General features: G+C 40.6%; 1 protein-coding gene across 1 annotated transcript in view; it reads right to left on the reverse strand.

The window, feature by feature from the left end:
- The window catches only part of SORL1 (sortilin related receptor 1), a 208,387-nt gene that overhangs the window by 149,936 nt on the left and 30,469 nt on the right, over positions 1 to 27,982 (reverse strand). The window contains exons 2-5 of the mRNA XM_036745727.1: positions 25,121 to 25,237; positions 12,427 to 12,552; positions 3,964 to 4,125; positions 2,273 to 2,340 (exon numbers count right to left, since the gene is read on the reverse strand). Coding sequence (XP_036601622.1) covers positions 2,273 to 2,340; positions 3,964 to 4,125; positions 12,427 to 12,552; positions 25,121 to 25,237 — 473 coding nt within the window. The remainder of the gene's footprint in view (positions 1 to 2,272; positions 2,341 to 3,963; positions 4,126 to 12,426; positions 12,553 to 25,120; positions 25,238 to 27,982) is intronic.

Raw genomic sequence — 27,982 nt, forward strand, 5'->3', positions numbered from 1 at the left:
CAGACAGAGCCCTGGCCCTGGAGTCGGGAACACCTAGTTCAAACCCTGCATCAGACACTTACTAGCTATGTGACCCTGGGGCAAATCACTTTACCTTCCTCAAGTTTCCCATCTGTAAAATGGGATAATAATAGTACCTATCTCTCAGGTTGCTGTAAGGATAAAATGAGATATTAATAAAAGAGCTTTACAAACCTTAAATACAAATTATCATTATAATTATAATCATCATCATCATCATCATCTCCCCCAGAATGCCTAGCACAGTGCTGTCCTAGCATAGTAGATACTCAGAAAATACCTGCCCAAACAGAAGGAAGGGAACAAGCCTTTATTAAGCACCTACTATGAGGCAGGCACAGTGCTAAGGGCTAAATACAAAAAAATGACCTCACTTTGTAACAGATTTCTAAGGTGAGAGCAATTTTGAATTTTAGCATTATTTAATTTTAGAGATAACAGAATCACAGAATCTCAGAGGTGGAAGAGACAGACCTCGGAGTGCAAGCATTCCAATTCATATCCCCACAGATTTCCCCCTGACTTCATGGCTGACAGTGGTCATCCAGCCTTTGCTAGCAAAACTCTCTTCCCTCCTACAGCAGTTGCCTACTGAGCTTTGGGAAAACTCCAGTTGTTCAGATGCATTCCTTCCCATTAGGCCTACAACTTCCTCTCGGTAAATTCCACCCATGGCTCCTGATTCCAGACCTTGGACTCAAGCAGAACAAATCTGATTCTTCTCCCATCATTCAGTCTAATGCCCTCGTTTGACAGATGAAGAAGCCAAAGCCCAAAGAAATGAAAATCCTGTTGTTCGTTGCTGAGAAGAGCTAGAATTGGGCTTCAGTCTTCCAATTCTTTGCCCGGTGATTTTTTCCCCTTGTTCAACAAGAATACACTACGTCTAGTCTCGGGATGGCACGTGGATTCCTGCCATCCCACATCAAAGACAAAGAAGTGACTGACCACAGGACTAATCCTAGTCATTAACTTAATTCCTAACACATACAGAAGGCTGGGTGATATGAAACCTGGAAGGAAAAGGGAGAAAAATGAAGAAATGTCTATGGAAGACACCTCTTCTTAGTGACCTTTCAAAAATAAGGAGCGATACAATCTAATGAGCCCAATGAGTCAATCCTCTCCAAGCACAAGTAGCCCAGAAGGGTTGGAAAGAAAACACAGCAGTGAGAAAAATTCCCAAGGACAAGGGCTCATCTTTCTCTTTGTATGGTTCCACAAAATATACAGGTGCTTACTAGTGGCTTTTTGCATAATGAGGAGCCCGGTGAAACTCCCTCAAAATACCCTTCCCAAAATAAAGTAAAAGCTTAATTTCAGAGCTCCCATTTCAAGGGTGGCATAATTCAGGAAAAGAATGACATTAGAACTGGGGACAATTCTACTTCTGTTCTGTCATCCAAACAAGTCCCCAATTAATTCCTAACTAGAGCAAAGGAAGAAAACTGATATTTTAGATAAGGCCTGGATGAAAATGGTTCTTCATTATCTGATACTCTGTGTGTGTATGTGTGTGTGTGTGTGTGTGTGTGTGCGCGCGCGCGTGCGCACACGCGCACGCGCTCCTGTACATGTGTGCGTGGGAGCTGGTACAATCTGCTCTCCTCCACAATTAGAAGTACTGATTAGAGTATTTCCGTTGGTGGTTATGCAAATTAGTATAAGGCTCCTCAGTATTACAGAGAGAGAGAGAGGTTGGGGGGGGGAAGGAGAGGGTAAAATTGTTCTCAGTTATTTAGAGACCCTGCTTACCTAAGAATCCATTTTAGATGCATCTCTAATAGAAATCATGGCTTATATTTTCTATAGTCCCTTCTTGGAAAATATGTCAAAGGTTCTTCTGACATTCTAACTTAAAATATTTATAGAAAACACCAGTAGAGGCAAAGCTTAAAATTAAAATTAACATTAACAAAGCTTAACATTAACAAAGCTTAATGCAGCAAAATGTGGCATTTCTGAAAGACCACTTCCAAAAAAAGGTCTTCAGAAAGCATAAGTATTGCAGTAACTCCAATATCCCCCTGGTTTCCTAATGGATTGAGAAATCCCAAAGATCTGATCCCCTCCCATAATCAGTCCTCATTCAGAGGGGTTCCGACTCAGATTCTGTATGGTTTGGTTTGATTTTTTTTTCCATGACTCTCAATTCCAAACTGGGCCAAACATGTTTACACTAAAAGGGGAATCAAATTGGACAGAAGATATTTAAAAGTTAGTCCCAACCTCTTAAGATGGTACAACTTACCAAGCAAATGACTTCACATGTTCTTGAATCATGACCCAGGTCTGGCCAAAATCATCTGATTTCCAGAGCTGCAAATCAATAATATAAAAGTGATGAAAGAGAGCTAAGCACTCTGGGCCAATGATAACTAAATCACCATCGAACTCCTGCCGTGAAACCTAGTCTTGGGGAACAAAATGCCAGAGCCTAGAACAACAGGCACAGATCACTGGAGCCAACAGGAGTGCTCAAAAAGCATATGAGGACAGGGAACAACAGATAAATCTGTTATCCTGTCTTCTCTGCAGTTATCAAAATCTCAGACACAGTTTTTTGGAGGAAAAAATGACTGGATCCATTTCTTTTTTCCAAAGAATGATACTGTTCTGGTTTTCCAGAAAGGACACTGCCTCTAAGATTGTATCTCAGTTGGTAGAATATGGCCAGGAAGTAACTCCGAGGTCTTCCTCCCTCAGAAATAATGTCCTTGAACACCTTTAGTGAGTTTAGTGAATAAGGTGGGTATAAGGGAGAATAATGAACATCAGTCGATGATAGAACGACAGAGCTTACAGCAGAATCATCGGCATACATGGGGGAACATAAGCATGACAAACTGACTTGCTGGGCCTAGCCAGAAAGATGATGTATAAACCAACCACCTAAACTTCAAAAGCCCCAGCCTGGAGGCCCCCTCTGGCAACAGGATGTTAGAAGAATAAGACCAGAGGGCAGCTAGGTGGCACAGTAAGTAGAGCACCCACCCTGGAGTCAGGAGTCAGGAGGACCTGAGTTCAGATCTTGCCTCAGACACCTGACAAACTTACTAGCTATGTGTCCTTAGGCAAGTCACTTAACCCCAATTGCCCTGCCTTCCCTCCTCCAAAAAAATTTTTTAAAAAAAGAAGACAATGACCAGAAACAACAATAAAGCTAACTGAACCACTCTGGGAAACTGATGTAGCACCATATGGTCCACTTTTTCTTCTCCCTCCTACCCATGCCAAGACTTTCCTATGAGAGACCTAAAATTTTGCCAAAGTAAGTAGGAGGCATTTTTGGTAAAATGAGCTACAAGTAAAAAGAAAATGACCCACATTTAGTTGGCACAATCATTACCAAGCCAACCCAGGGCCCAAGTAAGTTTACGCCAGGCCTACATCCTTGACCTACTTAATCCCAGGCCTGAAACTGATCCCCATGCTGTTCTTCTGAAGCTTTCTCCTACACAATTAGAAAAGAAATACATTTTCCCAAAGGAGTAAACAGTTGATGTTATTCCAATATAAATTCTGTATAAATATACTAAAGAGGGTCAGAAATACAAAAACATAGCCTGTAGAGTCCAGGTTCCTGCTTTCTCTGTCATAATGGCTTCCAGGGTCTCAATTTATACTCCCTCCCCCCACTCAACAACAAAATACCTGTCTAGAAGAGCACCAGGTTAAAAAGAAAGAGGATGCCAAGTCTGGCCAAGAGGATCCTTGGCCAGAAGGAGGAAGGAAATTGCCAAGAGATATATTTTACTTAACAACAGTAAATGACATTGTGCTTAGAAATGCCAAGCCTAGAGGAGGAAAAAGTGTTATTGAAAGGACATGACAGAAGACAACAAGAAGGCAAGTAAAGAAGCCTTTACCTGTGCCTACTAAGGGTCCTTCCAAGGCAGCAGGTAGGTAGGTGGGTGGACGGGTGGGAGGGGGTTCGCTTACCTGCTTGTTGGGGTGAGATCTATCAAAGCCCAGGAGAAGGTTGGGAGCCTTGGTATGCAGAAGGAGGTCAGCTGCCCGAAATGGGATAGAGAAACCCTGGACTGTGCTGCAGAAATCAAAAGTAATCCAGAGGTACTGGGCATAGGCATCCACGAAGATATACTGGAGAAGAAAACAGAGAAGACAGAGGCACATGGTGATAAAAAGTTGGCAATACAGCGAACCCCTTAGCTATACAAGGTGAGAGCACTCAGGGAAAGATGAAAACCAGGGAGGAGTGAGGGGCCTGCATATCCACGGAGCACAGAGCCCTCTTACCATCGAAGCACACTGATCAAGAGATGCGAACATATAGAACCAAGAAAACACCATAAGAGAAAGCAATGCTAAAAGCCTTCAGAACTCTGATTGATACAATGACCAATCTTAATTCCAAAGGACAAGTGGTGAAGCATCTCCCACCTCTTGACAAGTATGTCTTTGCAATTATGTCTCCCACCTCTTGGCAAAGAAGTGATAAGCTACAGGTACAGGGTGAGGTATACATTGTTGGATATGACCGATGTGCCCATTTGTCTTGTTTGTACTTTTTTGTTATAAGAGAGTGTTCTTTCTGTGGGTCACTAGCTGCAATTTTTTTTTAAAGCCAATAAAAGTGAGGTTAAAAACAAAATATTCCAGTTTTTCAAGAGAGAGAAAGACCAACCAGAAGTGGCCGAGTTAGGCAACAGAGAGGACGAGTTAGTATATCCCGCATACTAGTCCTATTTAACCAAAGCTTTAATGATCTCTGTGACTTCCATCAGGGTGTTCTTCTAATTTTTCTTATCTTTTATTATAGACCACTATTTCCAAGAGGTGAAGACCAATCAATGAATGAAAACTATTTGTTAACTCTTTCAACTGACTGGCAGTGTGCTAAATGATGGAGATATAAGTACAAAAAGCTAGAGTCCTTGCCCTCAAGCAACTTACATTCTAATCAAGTAAAATGACTTACTTAGGGGAGTAATGACCAGAGGCGGTAGTTCTGGTCTGGGAAGACTCAGGGATGGTGAGTAAGGTAACGCTGATCTGACTGTCCTCAGAGCTAAAGTGGAGGTGACTTGGCCAGTGGCTTATAGTTCATTCTTTTCAAAGGCCAACAGCAACCAAAGGAATCGGAGTAGTGCAGTAGGAAGATCTGGAATTAAAGGACCTGAGTCTGCTATTTACTACCAAGTGACCTTAGGCACTGAAACCCCTTTGTGCCTTAGTTTCTTCATCTGTAAATAAGGAGACTGGACCAAATGGCCTCTAAAGTCCCTCCAAGCTCTAAATCTGTGATCCGTTGATTCTATGAGGTTATGATTTACCAATACTCCAGAAAGGCTGAACTGGGAGTGGGCAGGAAAGGGATAGGCTGGAAAAGAACTGCAGTCCCAGAGCCATTCAAAAGAGCCCCAGGCCAAACCTCAACATCACCTGTCCAGCAATTTCACCTGCCCTGGGAGAATGGCTTTTTCTCCTAGCACCAGGAGGTCGTCCCCGGGAAAGGAGCAGCCCTGAGGCCAGCAGACTTTCTCTGCAGCATCAAGAGCAGTGGCTCCTGTGGGAACAGGACGCACCTTATTCTGGCTGTACAAGGGTGACTAAGTTTGAACAATAGCTTGGCAGACTAGCAACTGCCTGCCTATAGAGGCCCTTTGTGGGGAGAGAGAATAAGGGCCTGTTCCACCCCTGCCCAGGAGAGGACTAAGAAGTCAGAATCAGCAGGATCCAGGTCTACCATGAGTCTGGTCACAGAAATAAAATAGGAAAACTGAATGCAAAAAAAACTTCCCCGATCAACTTCCCTCAACAGGCTCCATTAGGCATGCCAACCTAGCTGAAACACCAAGATACCTTGAGGGAGCCAAGAGGAGGCAGCATGTGCCAGGTGGGTAAAACCAATGCCACCATCTCAACCACCACCTTCCCTCAAGCCCAGATGGAGAAAGCCTAGGTCTACGAAACCAAGAGCTCTGGGAACATAAGAGATCCCCAGCCCACCTGCCCTGCTTTGAGCCTGGCCCATATCATTGTGGAAAATAATCACTATGGAGAAGGGGCCCACATTCCTAGCTATCACCAACACCAATCTCTGACCAGATGCCACAAATGGACAGCTAAGCCCAACAGCCTCAGTGACATCAGTGACCCCCAGACTACCAATTCTTAGTCTTGCACCCAGCTCCCTAAAGTCATCTTTTTGGGGAAACAACCCCTATGAAAATGAAACCTTGTAACTGGTTCTGCAGGTGCTACACACAGCTCCCAATTCCTCAACAACCACAGCTACAGAAAAGACAGAAAATAAAGTTCTTGGCACTGCTGAATGGTTCAAAAATCAGAAACAGACAAAAAAAATTTTCTGTGGGGGGAAAAAACCATTAAAGATCTATTACCATCTGCTTTGCCACTGCCCCCTAAGGACCATGAAATCTTTCCATCTGACTCGAGGGAGCTGAAACCCTCTATGTGTGTTGTCTCCCCCGATTCGAATGTGAGCCCCTTGGGAGGAAGAACGGTCTCCCACTTTTCTATTTGTATCCTAGGTGCTTACATAGTACTTTGCACATGATGGGTGCTTAATAAATGCTTACTGACTAACTAAATGACTGCAACTGCAAGTTCAGGGCTTTTTCAACTACTGTCTCCCAGTATTAATATGATATTCTCACCCCCATTGAAAACCATTACTGACTGGCTTAGATGCCTCCCCCCCCACCCCCGTTATTTAGCATAACAAGATCTCAGGAAGCAGTCTGAGAAAGATGCAAAATAGGTGCTGCTATTCTGGAAACACTAGAGCAATAATGGTCATTAATTACCAAGGCCTCACTTCTGTGGGTGTCTCCCTCCTTCATAGGTTACCTGTGTGTCAGAAGAAGGGACTTTTCTATATAGTTCAATGCCTTTAAACTCACCAGGACTGGTCCAGGCTCCTCACTCATCAGGTCATGCTTTAATTATGGCAAGAGCTCTAATCCAAGGGTTTTTAACTTAGGGATCCATGGCCATCCATGGATGAATTTCAGGTGGCCTCTGAATTTGGATAGGAAAATTTATTTCACAACTGAACTTTACCATTTCCCTCAATTATGTGCTTTAAAAAAAAACATTATTCTGAGAAGGGGTTCATGGGCTGCACCAGATTGCCAATGGGGTCTAGGACACAAAAAAAGATTGAGAACTCTTCTCCAATTATCTCTTCTGCAAACCATTCTGCACACTGCCATAAAATTAATCTTCCTACAATTCCTCTCCTAAATAACTTTTTTTATTGTAAACCTAGAGAACTCAACAATAATCACATAGGCAACAAATCAAGAAATAAAACTCCAAATACAACTTAAAACTCTAAACCATGTACATTTTGGTAAAATATTAACTCTGACAAAAAAAAACTACTTTTTTCTTTGTGTCCCCATTCCAATCTCTTTTCCATCTGTGTGCTTATATGTTTTATGGAGGCTGTCCTTTAAAAGGACATGGGGGTGTCCCCATGCCAGTCACTTGCTTAAAAACTGTGAGTTGTCTCCCCAGTTCCTTTGGGATAAAGTGCAGATTTCTAAGATTGGTTGTCAAGTTACCTCATCCTATCCTACCTTTTCCCAGGCTTCTCCTACTACTCAGGGGGAACTCTCACAACCCTCCCCTAAAAAGGTACCAATGTGATTCCCATCTGTGCTCATGCTGTTCTCTAGCCTCCTTACTTCACTCAGAACATCCTCCCCCTTTCTAGTACTTAGCACCGTTCCTGGCACAAAGTAAGTGCTTAATAAAAAATAAATAAGTAAGTAAACAATATTCACATAGCGGAAGCCCTTTACAATTATTATCTCATCACAACAACCTATTATAACTCCCCTTTTACAGATCAGGAAACTGAAGTAAACAGGCTGTGCTAATGGTCATATAGTTAGTAAGAGTCTGAAGCTGCATTTGAACTCAGGTTTTCCCGACTCTAGGCTCACATTCCATTCACCATACGACCTAGCTACCTAATAAATCTTTACTGATAGACTAATTTCCATTCCACGTCTTCAAATCCTATCCCTTCCCAAAGCTCCAGATGGTCCCACCTCTTCCAGGGAAGAATCCCTCCAGCCCACACTGATCTCCTTCTTCAAACTCTAATGACATTTTGGGGGGGCCTATAATATTCTCACCCTTGTACTAATGGCACTTAATGATTTCATGTGTATATGTCTTATCTCTCCATCTAGACTGGAAGCTTCCTACACTTTTCATGTATTCTTTATCTTAGTATAACATCCTCCTTCCAAACTGCGGCACTGCCCAGCCAAGGCAGCTAGGTGGCACAGGAGATAGAACGTGGGCCATGAGTCAGGAAGACCTGAGTTCAAATTCAGTCTCAGACACTTAATAGCTGTGTGACCCTGGCAAGGTACTTAACCTCTCTTTGCCTGTTTCCTCAAACGTAAAATGAGGATGATAACAACACCTACCTCGCAGGGTTGTTGTGAGCATTGAAGGAGATATCTGTAAAACACTCAGCATAGTTCCCAGTACACAGCAGGTGTTATATAAATGCTTATTCTCTCCCTCTTCTCCTCCTTCGTCTTCCAATACTGGTCACATGGTAAACACTCAATAAATAGCTAGCTAGCAGAGTTGGTCTCATTCAGCAGGTACCCACCTGTTGTGATTGCAGGACCATCAGGAAAGTCTTTCGTCCTTCCCCCAAAAAAATGTCTTTCTCCCTCCTAGCTACCAATGTCTAAAGTTCTGGACTAAGGGTTTCTCACTCTTATGACTTGTGGTTTTGCCTCATGTTAAAATACAACAATGCCTGGGAAGGACAACCCATCAGACTTTATAAGTTATTTACACACATTACATTATAAAAATGAACTTATCTAATTCTTTACTGACAGCAAGTTTTAGAGAAGGGAGAAAAAAAGGTAGAGAGGGAAGATAATACGGAATGTCACAAGGTTTTGGAAACTGGGGCCAAAAAGGGTTGGTGGCACCAAAGGACAATCCATACACTTCACAATTTTACCTAAGGCTTGTCCCATCTGGTCAACTAAAATGAATTTGAGTAACTTCAGCATTAGACACAGCACTAATCACAGGTTACCTCTGCGGTGTTGTGAGGGTTGCATGCTCTAGGAAAGGGCCCCAGGACCTTTCAAATCCATCAGATTGGGTCCCATAGTATGAGCAGTTCTGTCTTGCTGCAGCAGGGGTTCTTGGTTCTTAACATTTTCTGAGTCTTGGACCCCCAGTGAATCCTATGGGCCCCTTTCTTTATAATTGAAGGAAATGCTAACTTTTAGTAAGAGGCAAGTAGAAATAAAGATCTATTTTTTTCCCATCCAAATTCATAGACCCCATGAAATCTGGACTCCTATGCTACAACGTTAAGGGAGCTAGAGCTTCTTTCTAAGCGACTTAGGGAGTCAGGAGAACTAAAAAAAGACCCAAAGCCTTCATATAAACCCCTCACCACTACAACCATTATTAACAAGGCATCTTCTATGGGCCTACCACTTTTTCCATACATACCCCTTCAGCCAGCACCCTGGTCTTTAATATTAAAAAATTTAAATTTCTCCTTCTTTCTCATCGAGGTGGTACTCAATGTTCACATTCAACCAGGATAAAAATGTCAGAGGCAGGCATGGAAAAGCACACAATAAGATGATGCCCTACTGACAACAAGACACTTCTTCAGAAACTGTGTGGTTTTTCTCAGGAAGTATCAGGTCTAGTAGAACAATGTGACTTCCCCGGGTGAAAATAAACATAATGAGAGTCACCATTTCCTTCCTGGGGAGTTCAAGGTGTGCGAGAACAGACAGCTACCACCAAGGAAGTAGGAACTCCCTCTTGGCAATGTTTCTTCCTAGACTGCTGCACAAGGCCCCAGCACCAGTACATTCTATGGATGTCAGGCCATTTTATCCCCTATCTCTGAAGCTCCACCAGTTATGAAGCTATTCAGACTGGAGCAAGAGAAATATGGGGAGGATGAATGTAGCCAATGTAGTGAATATGCATTTGCTCTTCTCAATTTGCTCATTCAGTCAATATTGGGGAAAGTGCTAAACTTTGAGTCACAGGACCTGGGTTTGAATCTTGGTTCTGTCACTAACTAGCTCCGTGACCCTAGACAAGTCACTCTACATCTCTGGGCTTCATTTCATAAGGATGTTGCACTAGATGGGCCTCTGAGGTCCTCTGTAGCTCTAAATTTTTGACCCTGTAGAACTCCCATCCCATCTGATTTGTGGCACCTAAATTTTGTCCCTGAGCTTCTTTTCCCCTCCTGCATTCCTCTTGATCTCTTGAATCTTTGTACACACACGTACACACACACACACACACACACACACACACACACACACACACAGAGTTTCCCTCTCTAACCCTTGCTGTCCCTTCACTGTATCCCCTCCAGGCCTACTCCTTGCCCTTCCATCTCAGAAAAACAGAAAAAAAAATTCTAAATATCTACTATATAGGAAGACATTATGGAAAGGTTCTATGACCCAAAGAGGTAAGGAAGCCAGAGATGAAGCCTGCTCCTACAATCCCATACAAAGTAGTAAATCAATGGGGCACACTGAAATGCTAACACAGAGCTCCACTGGTCTGTGGGACTTGGAGCCACTAGCATCTCCCCAATACTACCAGTGCTAAAAGCCACCTTACCAAGTCCTCCCTCCAAACTAGATCCAATTCAACAAACCCTGAGGTGCCAGCTCTGTACAAGGCACTGGGCCAGGAGTTGGGGATACAGAGGTGAGAGATCACAGAACATGCTCTAAAGAGGCTTGCAATCTAAGAGGGGAAGGAATGGACATGATTTTTCCCTTCCCAATCCTGTTCCTGACTTTCTTTAGACTTCAAAACCATGGCCTCTCTCCTGCTGGTTCATCCTGAAGTTCCCTCAGAGCCCGGGCCCCCCTTGCCCTGGAACAGGCTAACATCTGCATAGCCCAGTCCTCTGCAAGGCCTGACTCCCTTCTCCCACTAGTTAGTTCTTCCTGGAGCTTCCATTTTGTGGAATGACCCAGACAGGCAGCTTGCATTCATTTTCTGGATTTCAAAACCATGCTTCCAGTCAGTTACCTTCATCCCTCTCTCCCATAACCCTGCTTCGCAGGACTTACGGGAAAGACTAACCTTCTTTTTGCTTGTATTTGTATCACCAGGACTCAAAAAGTGCCTGACACATATAAAATATTTAATACATGCTTGTTTGTTTCCATCCGTCCTACACAAATGTGTATGATACAAGGGAAAATGTGATAAGTGCAAAGGAGGGATCCTAGAAAAGTGCTATGAGAAATCAATTTCAGCTGAGGTAGGACTCCAAGAAGGGTTTGTGAAGGAGATGGCACCTGAATTAGGTATTTAAGGAAGGGACTTCAATAGGTGAAGCTGGCAGGGATGGGGGGGGGGGGGTGGAGCGGGACAATTGGAGAAGGAAGACAGCAGGACAAGAAGGGAAATGGTAAGAAGTCCGGTATAGCCGGAGCAGGCTGCCCATGCTCCAATACAGAAGTATGAGTTAGGTGCCAGAGTGTGGAAGGCCTCGAACACTGGTTAAGGAATATGTGTGTGTGTTTGTACAAACACACACATATGTATACACACACATATATACATATATTTTTTAATGCAACTGCATCTTTTTTTAATCTGGTAAAGAAATTTTTCACAATAGAAATATAATGAAAAGCTGGTTAATCAAAGTCATTAATATTTTAAGTAAAATCAGCCCAAAGTCTGCTTCAAAAGCAAAGCCCTTAGGATAGCCAGATGAGAAAATAGGAGGAGAAAAGAAAAGAACCAATGGCCTGGTCTGCAATATACAATATCTGCTGGTTTGATTTTTCTCTCCATGCAAAAACAGGGGCTGGGGTTAGTCAATGAGGAATGGATTACTGCAGTGAACAGAGAAACATCAAAAGTGGCTCTGAACGAAAAACAACAAAAATACAGTCAGAGAAGGCTGTAACTGACTCACTGAATGCTGACCTATTCTATTCACCACTTTTTCAATGCCCCTTCAGATACACAGTGGCTGTGAGAAAAACCCTTTGTAAACCTTGAGGCCCTAGAGAAATGTGGCCTACAATAACAAATAAGACAATCATTATTATAATCATTACCACCCCAGAAGGTAATCAGTGAAGTGGAGGATTTTCTGTGGGCTTTCTTCGCATTAGAAATTCTGATGGTGACATGGCATTGCCATACTGTGGGCCAGCCTTACAAATAGGGTCTCCCCCATAAAAAATGTTCCCCTCCATAAGCAAGTATTAGCAGAGTCTCAGAAGGGACCATGGCTTTACCACCTGCCCCAAAAATGTTTCATCACATTTGTCTTCCCATAACAACAGAGTTCTTTCTTCCCTAAACAGGGTCCACTAAAGCAATACTTTGTGGCTGCTACTTCCTTACCCGTTTGTTGTCTGCTGGGCTATGGTAGAATTGAGCAATCACTGCTTCACTGTTGTTTCCCACACCAAAGTTGAATTTCTCCGATATTTTCTGGAATGATTTCCCATAGTCGTAAGACACGTAAACCTGGAAGGTGGGGGTAGAGGGAGGGGAGAAAGAATTATAAGAGATCTGACAGAGAAATATCTCCCTCTGGCTCCACTTTCAAACCGTCCTGTTACAGGTTCTGAATGTGGTAACAATTATGTCTCAATGGCATAATGAAACTATAGGTGTCCCCAGATAATATTAACAAGGAAGAACCAGCCCACCTCTGTGTCTGTCCCCAGGCACATGGGGAGCAGATGACTTGAGTTCTGTACCGACTGCCCGGGATAGAAGCATGGTTACCCAAGGACAACACGACCTGCTCAAGAAGAGGGCTGACATAACTGAAGTCATGATAGCCACCTTACCCGAATGACCAGGTCTAATGGATTCAAATTATATCCAGAGGTCTGATTTGCCTGGAAGGACTAAAACTGTGTCCCATCCATCAGGTCTCCACTACCACACAAAGGTCTCTAACATACTGTCCACTCTTAGGCTGTGTGGGAAGACTGGGAAGAAAAACCAGTTTCAACAGAAAGGCAAGAGGAGAAGGAGAGGAAAGGAAGAGAAGGTGGACAGAAAGAGGAAGGTGGAGAGGAGGAGGAAAGGAGGAGAGAAGAGAGGGAAAGCAAAAGAGGGAGAGGAGAGAAGGAGAAAGGAGTACTGCTACATATTTTTCCTTATTACAATAAGAAATTTTTTAAAATTTAAACACCAATGTATCAAAATTCCAGCTCTAATACTCTTATGATTCCTCAAGGGGAATAAAGAATTCGTAACTGACATTTCAACTCAATTCAAAAAGAATCTATTGAGGGTCTACCATGTATAAGACACTATGATAAACACCAAGGATACAAAATTTAAAAATGACAGTCCTTGACCTCAAAAGGGGTGAGGCGGGGTGGGAAGTAAGGGTGGCTGAGAAAGGAACATGTTCACCAACAAGTGTGATACAAGGTAGGGTTTAATAGGAACAAAGGAGAAAGTCAACTAAGTGCCTTCAGACACACCACTGGGACAAGGTAACATTTCACCAATAAGTATGATACAAGGTAGGGTGTAACAGGAACAAAGGAGACAGTCAACATATACTTTTGTCAATTTGCTCCTGACCCCAAAAGACATATAGGCCAGGATGTGAATGGTGTGATATTAGTGTTCACTACTGCCCATCATTCTAAGCCTACCTACATTTTCCTAGCTATGAAAAGCCCAACAGGATTTAAGAGCAACGGTTTAGACAAATCTGATACATAACATAATCAACCCAAGACCACGCGTTCTGGTTTATCTTCAAATATATCATGGGGAATAAAAGGATTCCTCAAGGTCACTGAGGAGTACCCAGAAAAGGGAAGGCTATAGGTGTCCCAGGGTGGGGGTGGGGCACAGAGTCAGCCCTCACCCTCAGCCACTAATATCTATTAGGCATAAAGGTCAAGCCAATCGAAACAAAGGCATCTGCATTTATGGGGTTCTAACCTAAAGTAGAAGGGACGTAGACTTCATAAAAGCATAGGGAACCTTCCAACTGCAGAAGAGGAAGTAGGGAATTCAACAACAGAAATTGAAGTTTGTTTTTTTTCTAAATTGTGAAACTTTACAGAGAAGCGTAGGACAGATTATTAGGAAGCAGAATAGAAGTTCTATTTAAAGGCAAAAGGATATAATGAAACTCAAATCTTTTCTTGTTCCCTTTCCCCCCAATATTATGCTTGAGACACTCTATGACTTCAGAGAGACTGCATGCTGTTTTATGTCTCGGCAGGAAAATGTGGGGGAAAAAAATGAGTTTTTCTAAAGGGAAAGTTACTTTCATTTACTTGTTCAGAGAGGCCTAGGAAAATGTACTCTTGAGAGTGGACAGAGTTCTGCCTTTGGAGTCGGGTTTAAATCCCCCTGTCTGCTGAATATAGTCAAGTCACTTACCCTCTCTGGGCCTCAGTTTCCTCACCTGTAAATAAGAACACTGCACTAGGTGGGAGACCTCTAACCCTTCTGGATCTAAATATAAACCTATGATCCCTAGAGCTTCCTTTAAGGTGTGCTCTTTCAAAGGATATTTTGGTAGGGAGATTTGACAGCTTACAAAAAAAAAAAAAGAAACCTCTTACATTTCAAACTTAATCAGTCATAAAATTATAGAGCTAGACGGTCCTACCATCACCATCATCATCAGTATCAGAGGGCTTCAACCACCTTGTGAAGTACAAGAGGACAAAGCGGACAGTGTCAAATGCAGCAGAGAGATTAAGATTTTTTTAGAGGCCATTAGAGAATTTAGGAACTCCACAGTATCAATGAAGGGAACACAACTCTAAGTATAGCCCTGGCTTCCTGAAGGACATCTTCTCTAGCTGCCTTAGAACACCCCCTGTTACTGCCGCATCTTTGTATGTCTGTCTAACACACAGCACTTTACACATAGCACACTTCCAAAAATGTTTCTTGAACTGTTGCTAAATATAACCCATTTTTTCCTTCCTGACTGATCCTTATACCTAGATACAATACAACTGCTGTGTGACCCTTTGGCCAGTTTTGTAAAAAGAACTAGCAACCACATGAACCAGACTAGATTTTCTTTAGTCATACGATATGTCACATGGGACAGAATCAAAGTCCTTGTTTTAGGATCAAGAAAAATAACATCTACTGTTCCATTTTAATACACTTGTCACAGAAGGAAATCTCAGATAGGTCTTGCTCTTTATGAATAAGGTGTTCATGTTACCTAACACTAACTTTATTCTGTTAAGTTACCCAAAAATTCAATGGAAAGGTGATGACTGTTTTCCAGTATTTTTTCCACAAGATAAAAATGAAACATGGAGGTCTTTGGCTTCCAGAATAATCTAGTTGCAAATTATAAGCACCACACTGCCCTTCTCTAACATTTGAGAATCAACTGCTTGTATACCTTTTAACTTCCACTTTAATTACTACAGGAAATTAATAAACTTTTCTTTCAGGTTACTGTGAAAAAGCTTGCTAACTTCTTTTGACACCACCAGCTCCAAGCTCTAAGTCACAATGCATTAAAAAAATTAACACAAAAAGAAGCATTTCCAGATAAACAGAACACAAAATGTAGATTGTATATGAAATTGGTGATCTATATTTAGCAATACTTTTCAAAAAATTACATAAATTCAACGCTACTTTGTTTTTTATTAAATTTTTCTCAATGAACAAAAATCCATTTCCTCTCCTGCCCATTCCACCAACCCCCCCCCCACCATTTGAAAAGAAAAAGAAAACCCTTGTAAAAAAAATATGCAGAGCCAAATAAAACAAATTCTCATATTGGACATGTCCAAAAAATATATGTCATTCTATATCCTGAGTCGATCACCTTTGAAAGGAGGTGGGTAGCATGCTTCATCACTGGTACTCTGGAATGATGGTTGCATTGACTGGTACCAAATCATTTTAAAGATTACTGCTTTATAGTATATTTTGAGATCTGGTACTACTATACTCCCTTATTTTTCATTTTTATTTTTACCATTATTTCCCTTGAGATTCTTGACTTCTGTTTCCCCTGTATGAATTGTGGTTTTGGGGGAGAGGGCTGGAGCTCTATAAAGCAACCCTTTGGTAATACGATTGGTACAGAATAGACTAAGCAAATTAATTTAGGCAGTACTGTCATTTTTATTATACAGGCTCAGCCCATCCATGAGGAAGAAATATTTTTCCAATTATTTAGATCTGTCTTTACTTCTGTAAAAAGTGTTTCCATTTGAGTGGTCCTGGGTATTACTCCTTTGGGAGTTAATATGTGATTTATTCAATTTCTTTTTCTGAGATTAAGCTGTTTAACTTCTATTTCTTGTTCTGTTATTCTGAGTACTTTAAATCTTTTAAAATAAACATCTATTTCTTTTAAAGTTGCTAGGGTTTTTTGGTATATAGTTGGGTAAAAGAGTTTCTAATAATATCCTTTATTTCTTCATATGTTGTGATTTCTTCTTTTCTCATTTTTGATAGTGGTAATTCAATGTTCCTCTTTCTTTTTTTTTTAATTAAAATTAAGTAATGACATTCCCCGCCCCCACCCCTGCAAACAGAGCCTTCTATTTAGTAATTCATTTTTTTTTTTAGTTTTCAATTTTATTAATCTCTTCTTTGACTTTCAGAATTTGTACTTTAGTATTTAATCATGTTGTGTTGTTTTTTTTTAAAGTTTCCTAAGTTTTCTGGGTCTTATTTGCCTTTTGGTGCATTCCCAATTCATTGATCTCTTTTCTCTCCTTTGTTGATATAAGTGTTTAGAGACGTGAATTTTCCCCTAAGGACTGTTTTGGTTGCCATCACCAAAACTCAAGTATTTTGTCTCACCTTTCTGGTCTTTAATAAAATTATTTATCACTTCTATGATTTGTTCTTTGACATACCAATACTTCAGGATTAAATTATTTCTAATTGATTTTAATCTTTTTCCAATGGTTCTTTATTATATATAACTTTACTGCACTGTAGTCAATGGTAGATTTAATATAACTGTTTTTATGCACTTGTTTATAAGATTTTAATGCACTAAAACAGTCAATTTTTGTAAAGATAACATACACAGGTGAGAATATGTCTGTAAACCCTTTCTACTGCATTAAATAAAATTGCTAGAGATCTATCACATCTATCTTTTCTAAAATTCTATTCAGATCCTTATCTTCTTTCTTTTTTTTTGTTTTTGTTTTTTAAGACCTGTCTACCACTGAAAATGGTACATTGATTTCCACCACACTTATAGTTCTATCCTATATTTCTCTCGGTGATTAATTTCGCTTTTCTTTTTAGTATTTAGATGCTAGCCATTCAGTGCATTCGCCTTAAGTACTGAAATTAATTCATTATATATGGTATCTTTCAGCAAAATGTAACTATTTATCTCTTAATCAAGTCCATTCTTGCTACGGTTTTGTCTAAGATCATGATTATTATTCCTGCTTTTTTTTTTAAAGTTCAGCTAAAAGCACAAGAGATTTTGCTCAAGTTCCTTATTTTAAATGTGGGTGAATCTGGTGTATCAAGTGTGCTTCCTGTAAACAGCATACTGCAAGATTCTACTTTGTAATCCATTATGCTGTCGTCTTCTGTTTTATGAGTGAGTTCATCCCACTCACAATTAAAATCATTATTTATGTATTTCTCTCCATCTTATTCTTTCATATTTTTTTTCCCTCTTTGATCCCGACCAACTTTTTACAAAGAAGGAAAGGGAATAGCTCTGTGTTCCATACCAATAAACTTCTACTCCCTTGCCCATCTTCTCTTCCCCGCCCCCCCCAGATGCTAATCACAGATTTCTTTTCTTCCTTTTTCACCTCTTTTATTCTCTCCAACCTCTCTGCAGCCTTTGACACTGCTGATCTCTCTCTCTCTTCCCTGATACTCTCTTTTCTCTAGGTTTTCAGGACATCATTCTCTCCTGGTTTTCCTCCTATCTATTTGAATGGTCCTTCCCAATCTCCTTTGCTGCACCCTAATTCAGATCATACCCTCTGACTATAGATGTCCCTCAGGGTTCTGTCCTGGGACCTCTTCTCTTCTCCCTCTCTATCACACTTCATTTGGTGATCTCATCAGCTCCCATTGATTTAATTACCTTCTTTATACAGATGATTCTCAAATCTACCTGTTCCTGCCCCATCCTCTCTGCTGACCTCTAATCTCATACCTCCAACTGTCTTTCAAACACCTCAAACTGGATATCCAGTATCTTAAACTCAGTATATCCAAAACAGAACTCTTAATCTTCCCCCCTAAACCATCCCCACCTCCTACCTTCCCCATTACTGTAGAGGATGATGCCACCTTCTTAGTTCCTCAGACTCACAATCTAGGAGTCATCCTGGATTCCTCACGATCTCCCACCTCCATCCCCACCCCTATATCCAAGCCCAGGCCAAGACCATTGATTTCACCCTATCAACATCTATATCCATTCAGCTACTAATGAGATTTCCCTAAAGGGCAGGTCTGATCACATCCCACACAATCCATACTCAATAAATTCCAGGGGTTCCTAATTGCCTCCAGGATCAAATACAAAATGCTCTGTTTGGCATTTAAAGTCCTTTATACCCTAACCCCAACCTATCTTTCCAGTCCTTGCACACTTTATCCATTCCATAAACAAGACACTCCTCTCAGCTCCAGGCATATTCTCAGGCTCTCCCCCCAGGCCTAGAATGCTCTCCCTCCTCATTTCCCTGGCAACCTTTAAGACCCAACTAAAATCCCATTTTGTACAGGAAGACTTCCCCACTCCTCCTAATTCCAGTACCTCCCCTCTGTTAATTATTTCCTATTTATCCTGTATATAGCTTGTTTGTACATATTTGTTTGCTTTGTTGTCTCCCCCATTAGAATGAGCTCCTCAAGGGCAGGAACTGTCTTTTGTCTCTTTTTGTATCCCCAGTGCTTAATGAGCACAGTGCCTGGCACATAGAAGGCACTTAGTCAATATTCACAGACTACACATTCAGTCAACTGAACTCTCTGAATTTAGGGTTTATTTTGCGTATGACCAATCTCTCCCTGAACATATTCTTCCTACTATTCCTCTCTTTCCCCCTTCCCTGTTGCCTCCAATTTCCCTGCTGAGTTGAATGCATTTCTACATAAAAATTTTTATGTGTTTGTCGGGGAGGAAGCAGATTCCTATCCTCCTTTGACTACGTATTCAAATGAAAATGAGATTCCACTGACATTGGCTCTCCCCAGCCCTTCCTCATTTTTATAAACTTGCTCCCCTGAATTATGTGAGATAAGTAGTACCCCCTATTCTTCTCCTTTTCTTCTCTAGTGTCCTCTTCCTCCTTTCTTCTTTAAATATTATCAGAACATAACAAAAATTAATCCCACACCCTCTATCTTATTTGACTCCCTCTATGAACTCTTATGACATTAGGGTTCTGAGGAAATGCTCGTATCATTCTGCTCCAATTAGAATGTCAACATTTCATCTTTATGTAAAGTCCCTTTAAATTTTTCACTTGCACTTACCTTTTTATGTTTTTCTTGACCCTTGTGCTTGTATTTACTTAGGTCTAGTATATTTTTTTTAATCAGGAATGCTTGAAAGTCTTCTATTTCATTAAAAATCCATTTTCCTCCCTGTAAGAGTATACTCAGTTTTGCTGGGTAAATTATTCTTGGGTATAAGCCCTACGACTTGCCTTTTGGAATATCCTATAACATGCTCTCTTCTCTTATATTGATAGCTGTTAAATCCTATGTGATTCTGACTATAGTTCCTCAATACTTGACCTCTTTCTTTCTCGTTGCTTGCTGTATTTTTTTTAGCTTGTTAACTCTAAATTTTGGCTATGTCATTCCTGGGAGTTTTCCTTTTAGGGTTTCTTTGAGGAGGTAATTGATGGATTTTTTTTTTCCTGTTTTCATTTCACCATTTCCTTATAATATGTCTAAACAGCTTTCTTCCAAGATTTCTTGAAATAGATTATCCAGACTCTCTTGTTGGTCACAGCTCTCAGGTAGTCGAACGATTCTTAAATTATCTCTCACAGATATTTTTATCAGTTTTTTTTAAATGAGATATACTTCTTCAATTTTCTGTTTTAAAATTTCTCTTCCCATGGAGTCATTAATTTCTATCTGAGCCATTCAGATTTTCAAAGAATATGTTACTTGGGTAAGCTTTCACATTTCTTGGGTTAAGTGGCTAATTCTCTTTCAAATGTCTCTTCCATAGCTCTTATTTCTTTCCTAATTCTTTCATCTATCACTTTCATCTCATTTATAATATATTTTTGACTCTTGCTTCATTTCTTCTAGGAATTCTACTTGATTATGTAGACAAGCTTTGTTTTTTGGAGGATTTGCTTATAAGCATTTTGTAATTATTCTTCTTATCTAGGTTAGTCTTGGGCATCACTAGAACCCTAATACCGCTTTACCTTTTTTTTTTTTTTTTTTTTTTTTTTTGCTTTTTTACTCAGCCTTACTTCCCTGATTAGGGCTCTGTGTTGGGTTCTACACTCTTCTGATGAGACTACTATAACCTTGTATGATCCTAGCCTGTCTTATCTCAGGCCATGCTACTATGCTCTTCAGTTATTGAGTATTATATTCTTTAAGAATAACAGGAACAGCTTGAGCCAGGGAGTTGCATGCAGACTTTCAGCAGGTACCAGATGATCAAAGCAGGAGCACAGCAAGATCCTTTACTTCCTGGGCTTTTCAGGCTCTACATACAAGGTTATATCTAGTCAACACAGCTTCAGGCTTGCCTCAGGAGTTGCTCCAGTAGACAGCAGTTGGTCTCAGCCTTTCAGCTGGATAGCTAAGCAGTGATCAAGTTCAGAGTAACTGCACTGGTCTCAGGAATAAGTCTCTGATCTGCTCTAGGCTATCCTGCATCAGGCTACTTGTCCAGCCCTTTTCAGAGCCCTTCAGGAGAACCCACATTACAGGCCTAAGCCACTGGCTCTAGATGACCCTACACTGCTAGCCTACCTCTCTTCTCTCCCCAGGGCTGAGCTGGGAACCCACTTGGGGCGACCAATACTGTTAATCTTGCTCTGTTTTCAGTTTGGAGCTAAATCCTCAATCCCCTCTATGGAATGTTGAACTGCTGCCTGTATGATCTGGTTCAGATAAGACTGAGGTTCTTCTGATGCTTGCTGTCCTCATACCTTCTTCCATGTTTGTATATTCTTCTCACACCCCCAATTAAGAGAAATATCAAGTTCTACCTCTTCTTCCTCCTTTGTACACAAACGTATCCCTTTTACTTTTCCCTTCTTTTTCCTTCTCTTCAATCCCTCAGAATAGGACCAATCCATATCCAGGTCCTCTGTTTTTTCTAGTTTAACTCCTTTAGTACCCTCTGGGGGCAGCTACATGGCACAGGGAATAGAGCACCAGGTCTGGATTCAGGAAAAGCTGGGTTCAAATCTGGCCTCGGATACTTCCTAGCTGTATGACCCTGGGCAAGTCACTTAACTGTGTGCCTCAGTTTCCTCATCTGTAAAAGGAGCTGGAGAAGGAAATGGCAAATCACTCCAGTATCTTTGCCAAGAAAATCCCAAATGAGGGGATGTAGAGTCGGACATGTAGAGTCGGACACAAATCAAACAAATGAACAACAAAAACACCCTCTGAAGACCTTAAGGTTCTGAAGGGACTCTTGTTTCTTCTTCCCTACTAGAAAGTTAACACCACATAACCAAACAGTCCCTTCTAAGTGCTCAAATAAATTTACCTTTCTAGGCCTCTCTTGATTTTTACTTTGTACTTGAATCTTAAAGTTTCTGCTCAGCTCCAGTCTTTTCAACAAGAATATTCTGAAATCCTCTGTTGTGTTAAAGATCCATATTTTTTTCCCATGAAGGAATATACACAGTTTTGCAAGGTGAGATATTCTTGGCTGTAAAACTGTATCTTCTGCTTTTTGTAACACTAATAACAAAGATTTTCTCTCATTTACAAGAAAAGCTGCCAGATCTTGCTCATGAGATTTTGACTACAGTTCTTGATACCTGAATTTTTGTCTTTCTGACTGCTGTAATCTGATGTGAATCTCTGGAGTTTGATTTTGGTGTCCCTATGACTTTTGGGTTTTCCTTTCAGTAGGTGATAGAGGGAAGTCATTCTATTTTCACTCTACCCTTCAGTTCTAATAGATCTGGACATTATTCACTTATGATTTCTTGAAACATAATGTCCATGCTTTTTAAAATCATGGTTTCAAGGAATTCAATGATTTAAAAATTATTCCTCCTTGACCTGTTTTCCAATACTTGGAATTATTTTCTTCCTGACTTTTGCCTCCTTGAGTACAACCTACCACAAGAATTTCATGACACACCCTCTACCTCCCCTCTGTAATGTTAGTGGAATAGGAAGATCTATCCCATCCATTAATAGGCCTATGTGGCCTGCTTTGAGCTCTGGCCCAGCTCACAGCTGTGATACATCCTGAGTCTCACAGAGACCACTGGGGGAGGAGCTTGTTTAGGGGTGGCTTGCTTGTAGGAAGGCTTTCACACGTTTTGATAGTAAGCTAATTAGGCACTGGGTCACCAGGGTTGTGAAGCCTTCTGGCTCTGAGCCTATTAGCCAAAAGTGTATATATATTCTGAAGTGAGGTTTTGGTTTGGGGGCTTGCTTATGAGAAGGATCTTTTGATTCCCTGGTCAAGACTGTGAGTGACCATAAGTTCAGAGCTCCCTGACTGCTCAGATGTAAAGGCTCCTTCCATCCAAGTGTGTGTAAAGTATATAGCACTATTGTTCTGGTTCAGGCAGTCAGAGCCCTGTCTGTTGGTCTTTATGCTGATTTCTCTGGTTGTATTTTCTCTGATGTTCAGGAGCTCACTTTTCTCCTGAACTAGTGTACATTCTTTAATTACATTATAAAGAAGATTGCTGACAAAGAAGATTGTTGACCCCTTAAACAGATCTCTTTCCTAGTAAAGCAGATCAAAGAACCTGTGCTGGGCATGCTAGGGTGCTTGCAGCTACAACCTCTAACCCCATCAGTAGCATTCTCTCTCTCCTCAAATTATCCTCTATCTACTTATTGGTAGACATTCTTCTTAGACAAACTCTTTTAGGATAAAGTTGGCACTAATAAATAATAAATCATATCGTTCTCAGGTTTAACTCCATCACAGACTTGCTAAGTGGACTTTGAAGACTTTTCCCCTCAGTATCCTCATCTGTAAAATGGGGAGGGGGGGAATATTAAATAATCTCTAAAGGACCTTCCAGTTCTGGTTTTCTATGGTCCTATGTAGGAGTAGCTGAATAAATACTACATAAAAAGACTCATGTATAACCAGCAACCCTCTCATACTTGGAACAAGTTATAGCTAAACAGAGGAATTTATTTTGACTACACGAACTATATTTGTTATAAGATCTTATTTTTCTTTTTTTAATGGGGGAGAGAAGACAGGGTGGAGAGAAAATAATTTTTAATTTTAAAAAATTAAAAATTGTATCTAGTACATGGATCCAGGAACTGTATGCAAACCTTCCTCGAATTCATGATTGACATAAAACTTTTCAACAAAAAATCACCTTCTTATCCTACCCCTGGTCCTATACACCAAGCTAGCTTGTGATTTTCCAGTGATCAAAGATCTTACCATAACATTGAGTGAAGCTATGCTCCAGCTACTTCCTTATGGATGTCCCCATTTTAGAGCCCTAATTAACAACTGCTTGAGGGAATGGCCTCCGCTAAGTACCTTAACCCTCTATGGGCCTCACAGACTCTCTATCTGAAAAACAGGGTTAATAATACCTAGCCTGCCTACCTCATAAGGACATTATAGGAGTCAATGAGACTACATACGTGAAAAACATGGGAGATGATATCTCTGCCTACTCTTTCCTGTTGTCTTGTGATTTACCCGATATAATTATAATTCCAACTAACTCTCTAGAGCTCAGATCACCAGATGAATTAGCCAGGAAAGGGAACATAGGGATTCAAAGCCAAGGTCCCTCCAATTGTCCACATGGAAATTTCAAAGACTTTTAGATTTGAGACAATTTCTACTACCATCTTCCTTCTGAATCTAATTAAAATAACGTTATAAAAGGCAAGATGGTATAGTGAATAAAAAATCTGGTCACAGAATTAGAACTTGGTTCAAGTCCTATCTATCACAAACATATTATCTGTGTGACCCTTCACAAATCACTTAACCCCTCAGACAACTCTCTAAAACTACAAACTGCAGAACAGTCCCTAACCTATATTGAAAAAGTGGGGTTTCCTCAATGGAAACTCCCTATACCAATGAAATCATAGGTCTGTATCTAATAAAAAAATTAAAATTAAAATAAATTTGTATATATTATATATACAGCTACATATATTATATATAATACACGTGAGTACCACACATACACACACACACACACACACACACACACACACACACACACACACACAGAAAGTAAAATTGTATTAAATTGAAGGATCCTTGCACACAGCTGAAATGAAACACTCTCTCGTGCTCCGGGTAACATAGCAACCATAGCATTAAAGGACCCTCTGCACACAGTACCAGGTTGTCAATGTGTCAGATGTATAATCCAAAGAAATTCTCTTTATTTTCAGTACAGTTCCTAAAATGGGGGGTAACATCCAGCCCCTGAAAACTTTAAAGAGGAAAAGCCAAGGAAAGAAATCCACTCAAGTGCAACAGGTAAGAATTCAACGAATGAGAAAACCAATGAGATTTCATCTGGGCTCTGCTCCAAGGGACAAGGTGGCTTCTACCCAGGAATATATATTTCTGGCACCATGTCGAGTGGATACAGCAACCAGGACAATGCCATGTCACTTTGAGAAAAAAGCAACCACGGTATCATAAGGATATGTTTTCAGCACTGAGCTGTATATCAGGCGAGCAAAAGAGATAATATTTCTACCCACTCTGCCCTGTCATTGTGTGATATTCCTGGTCTACTCTCCACTTATCTACAATTTCCCCAGGTGAGCCAAGAGCAGACGCCACCTCCCACAGGCAAAACAAAAGGAGACATGAATATGCCCACGCACCACTAAGCTCCCAGACCTCCCTCCTTCCAAATAAGGACAGCATACTTACATCACTGCTCTTAGGGCCCAGTAGTGCCAGGCTGTCTCTGGCTAATGCCACAATCACGTTGCTCTTTTCTCCAGCCCAGTGTACCACCATCTGATTATGGGAGTCATTCAGGCTCACCTGAAACAGATTGAATCACCAGAAGAATTAGCCAGGGTGACAGATACAGGAAATCTGGGCCAAGGATCCTTTACCTACCCTGGTCCACAGGGAATTTCAAGGGCTCTTAGGTTTGAAAGCCAGCTTGTGCTTTTTTTCGAGCGTATCCACACCCCATGTCTCCAATCCCCCAGAATAAACTTCCCAAGGAAAAAGAAAAACTGGTTCCCCTCAAAAGACCATTTTAAGGTTAAATCTAGATCACGTACAGGTAAATATTCATCCTGAGGAAACCTTTCCCATAAGTCCCTGCTGACATCAATTACTCTGCTTACTTGTGTCTTTTGTTGAGATCATTCCAACCTCTGCTTACCCTCTCCTTGCTGTACATATGACACACATATAGCAAACACTCTAACTGAACAAAATGTTGGCAATTCTTTAACACTTGCCCAGGTCCCCTACCTCAGTGTAGTTATAGAGGCAGGATCCTGCCAAAGCTTAGGCAGGATCTCAGGCTGACACCTTGCTAAGATGTCTAAAGGGTGGTGCTGTTTATTCCCAGCATTCAATGGGAAACAGAGTTCTGTACAAATATAGAATTCTTTGTTGTGTTAAGAAACAAATGGAATATCCATGTTTAAATGTAAATAGAAAAACATAAGACCAAAGAAAAATGACTCTGGTTATTATCCTACCCCCTATATTTGTGTGGAAAATCAAGAGTTGTTAACACTTTTGAAAACTCTCTAAGAATCCCAAAAGTTTTGAGCTAAAAAGAGCTTCTGAGATCATCATGCCAATCCTCTCACTCTAGATATGACAAAAATGGGGCTCAGAGAAGTTCAAGCCCAAAGTAGTGAGTTCTCCTATCACTGAAGATGTTTGAAGGATGGTGAATAACTCATTGGGGATACTTCCCCATCCCGGATCAGGAGCTGAAGAAACAGAAACACAGTTCCACACTCTATTGCTAACTGCAGAGATTATCAGTAATATGTGAACCACTGGTGGTATAAAACACACAAAAAACATTTTTAAAAGTCTGTTTAGTGACCATACATTGGTCTCAGTCTTTGTTCTGGTCATAAGAAATGAAGCAGCCTACATAAGGATCCCAAGAATGCAGATTTGCCTATAAGCCAGCACTGTTTTGAATTCAAGAAGACAAAGGAAGATAAGGCCTTTAAAAATGCACCAAGCTATACCACCTCACACCTACCAGATTGGCTAATATGACAGAAAAGGAAAATGATCAATGTTGGAGAAGATACGTGAAAATTGGGACACTAATTCATTATTGGTGGAGTTGTGAACTGATCTAACCATTCTGGAGAGCAATTTGGAACTATGCCCAAAGGGCTATAAAACTGTGCACACCCTTTGATCTAGCAATAGTAGGTCTGTATCCCAAAGAGATCAAAAAAGGGGGAAAGCACCTACATGTACAAAAATATTTATAGCACCTCTTTTTATGATAGCCAAGAGCTGCAAATTGAGAGAATACCCATCAATTGGGAAATGGCTGAGCAAGTTGTGGTATATGAATGCAAGGGAACAGTACTGTGCTATAAGAAATGAGCAGGTGTATTTCAGAAAAACTCGGAAAGACTTACATGAACTGATGCTGAGTGACGTAAGCAGAACCAGAACACTGTACATAGTAACAGTAACACTGTGCAACGATCAACTATGACTGACTTAGCTCTTTTCAGAAATACAATGATCCAAGACAATTTCAAAAGACTTATGATGCAAGACTTATGATGTCCACATGCAAAGAAAGAACTATGGAGTCTGAATGCAGATTGAAGCATATTGTTTTCACTTTTTTTTGTTTTTTTTGTGGCTTTCCTCTTTTTTCAGTTTCTTCTTTCACAACAGAACTAATGTGGAAATGTTTTCATGACTGCACATATATAACATATATCAGATCGCTTGCTGTCTTGGGAAAAGGAGAGGGAGGAGAAAAAGAGAGAAAAATTTGGAACTCAAAATTTTATAAAAATGAATGTTGAAAACTATCTTTACATGTAATTGGAAAAAATAAAATACTATTTACAAAAAAAAATGTGCCAAGCTATGGAAAGCAGACTCAAGGCATGTAAGAATGCACCAATAATGAGTAAGCTAGGTGAGGGCCAGCACAAGGTCTGGGAGAATTCAGGGTGTATTTATGGACTTCTCATTCTAGCTGTTTGTCTACACATGGCATCCTCCACCCTCCGCCACTACCCTCACACTGCAGAAATTATCCTCATCTAACCAGACTGCACTAGGGTCAGACCAGATAGCTTCTAAGGTTCTTCTATCTGAAAAATTCTAGTCACACATCTACTAACGTGGCAGATCCAAAATGAGAATCCACACTTCCTGTCAGACTAGGACAGAGGTGCTCAAACTTTTTAGTCTCAAGAACCCTTTTACACTCTTAAAATTTAATGAAGATCCTTCAAAGTACTGTTCTTTACTTGGATTATATCTAGATATTTACCATATTAGAAGTTTTAAAATCTTAATATTACCATGAAAATAGTTTTGACCTCACAAAACTCCTAAAAAAAGTTCTCAGGAACCCTCTGGTGTCCCCAGATCACACCTAATCTAAGATATAAGGCTCAAAAAGAGATGTTTTGGTCCCCAGTGATCATGTTTCTAGGTGATGCTGAGTGTTGCTGCCCAAGTGACTCTCCTGATCTTCTCATTTTTGGCCCAGGAACTGAATATACATCTCTGAAACTCACAAAGTTTTTCGAATCTAAGTGG

This window comes from Trichosurus vulpecula, chromosome 2, assembly GCF_011100635.1.
Source record: "Trichosurus vulpecula isolate mTriVul1 chromosome 2, mTriVul1.pri, whole genome shotgun sequence".
Taxonomy (NCBI): Eukaryota; Metazoa; Chordata; class Mammalia; order Diprotodontia; family Phalangeridae; genus Trichosurus; species Trichosurus vulpecula.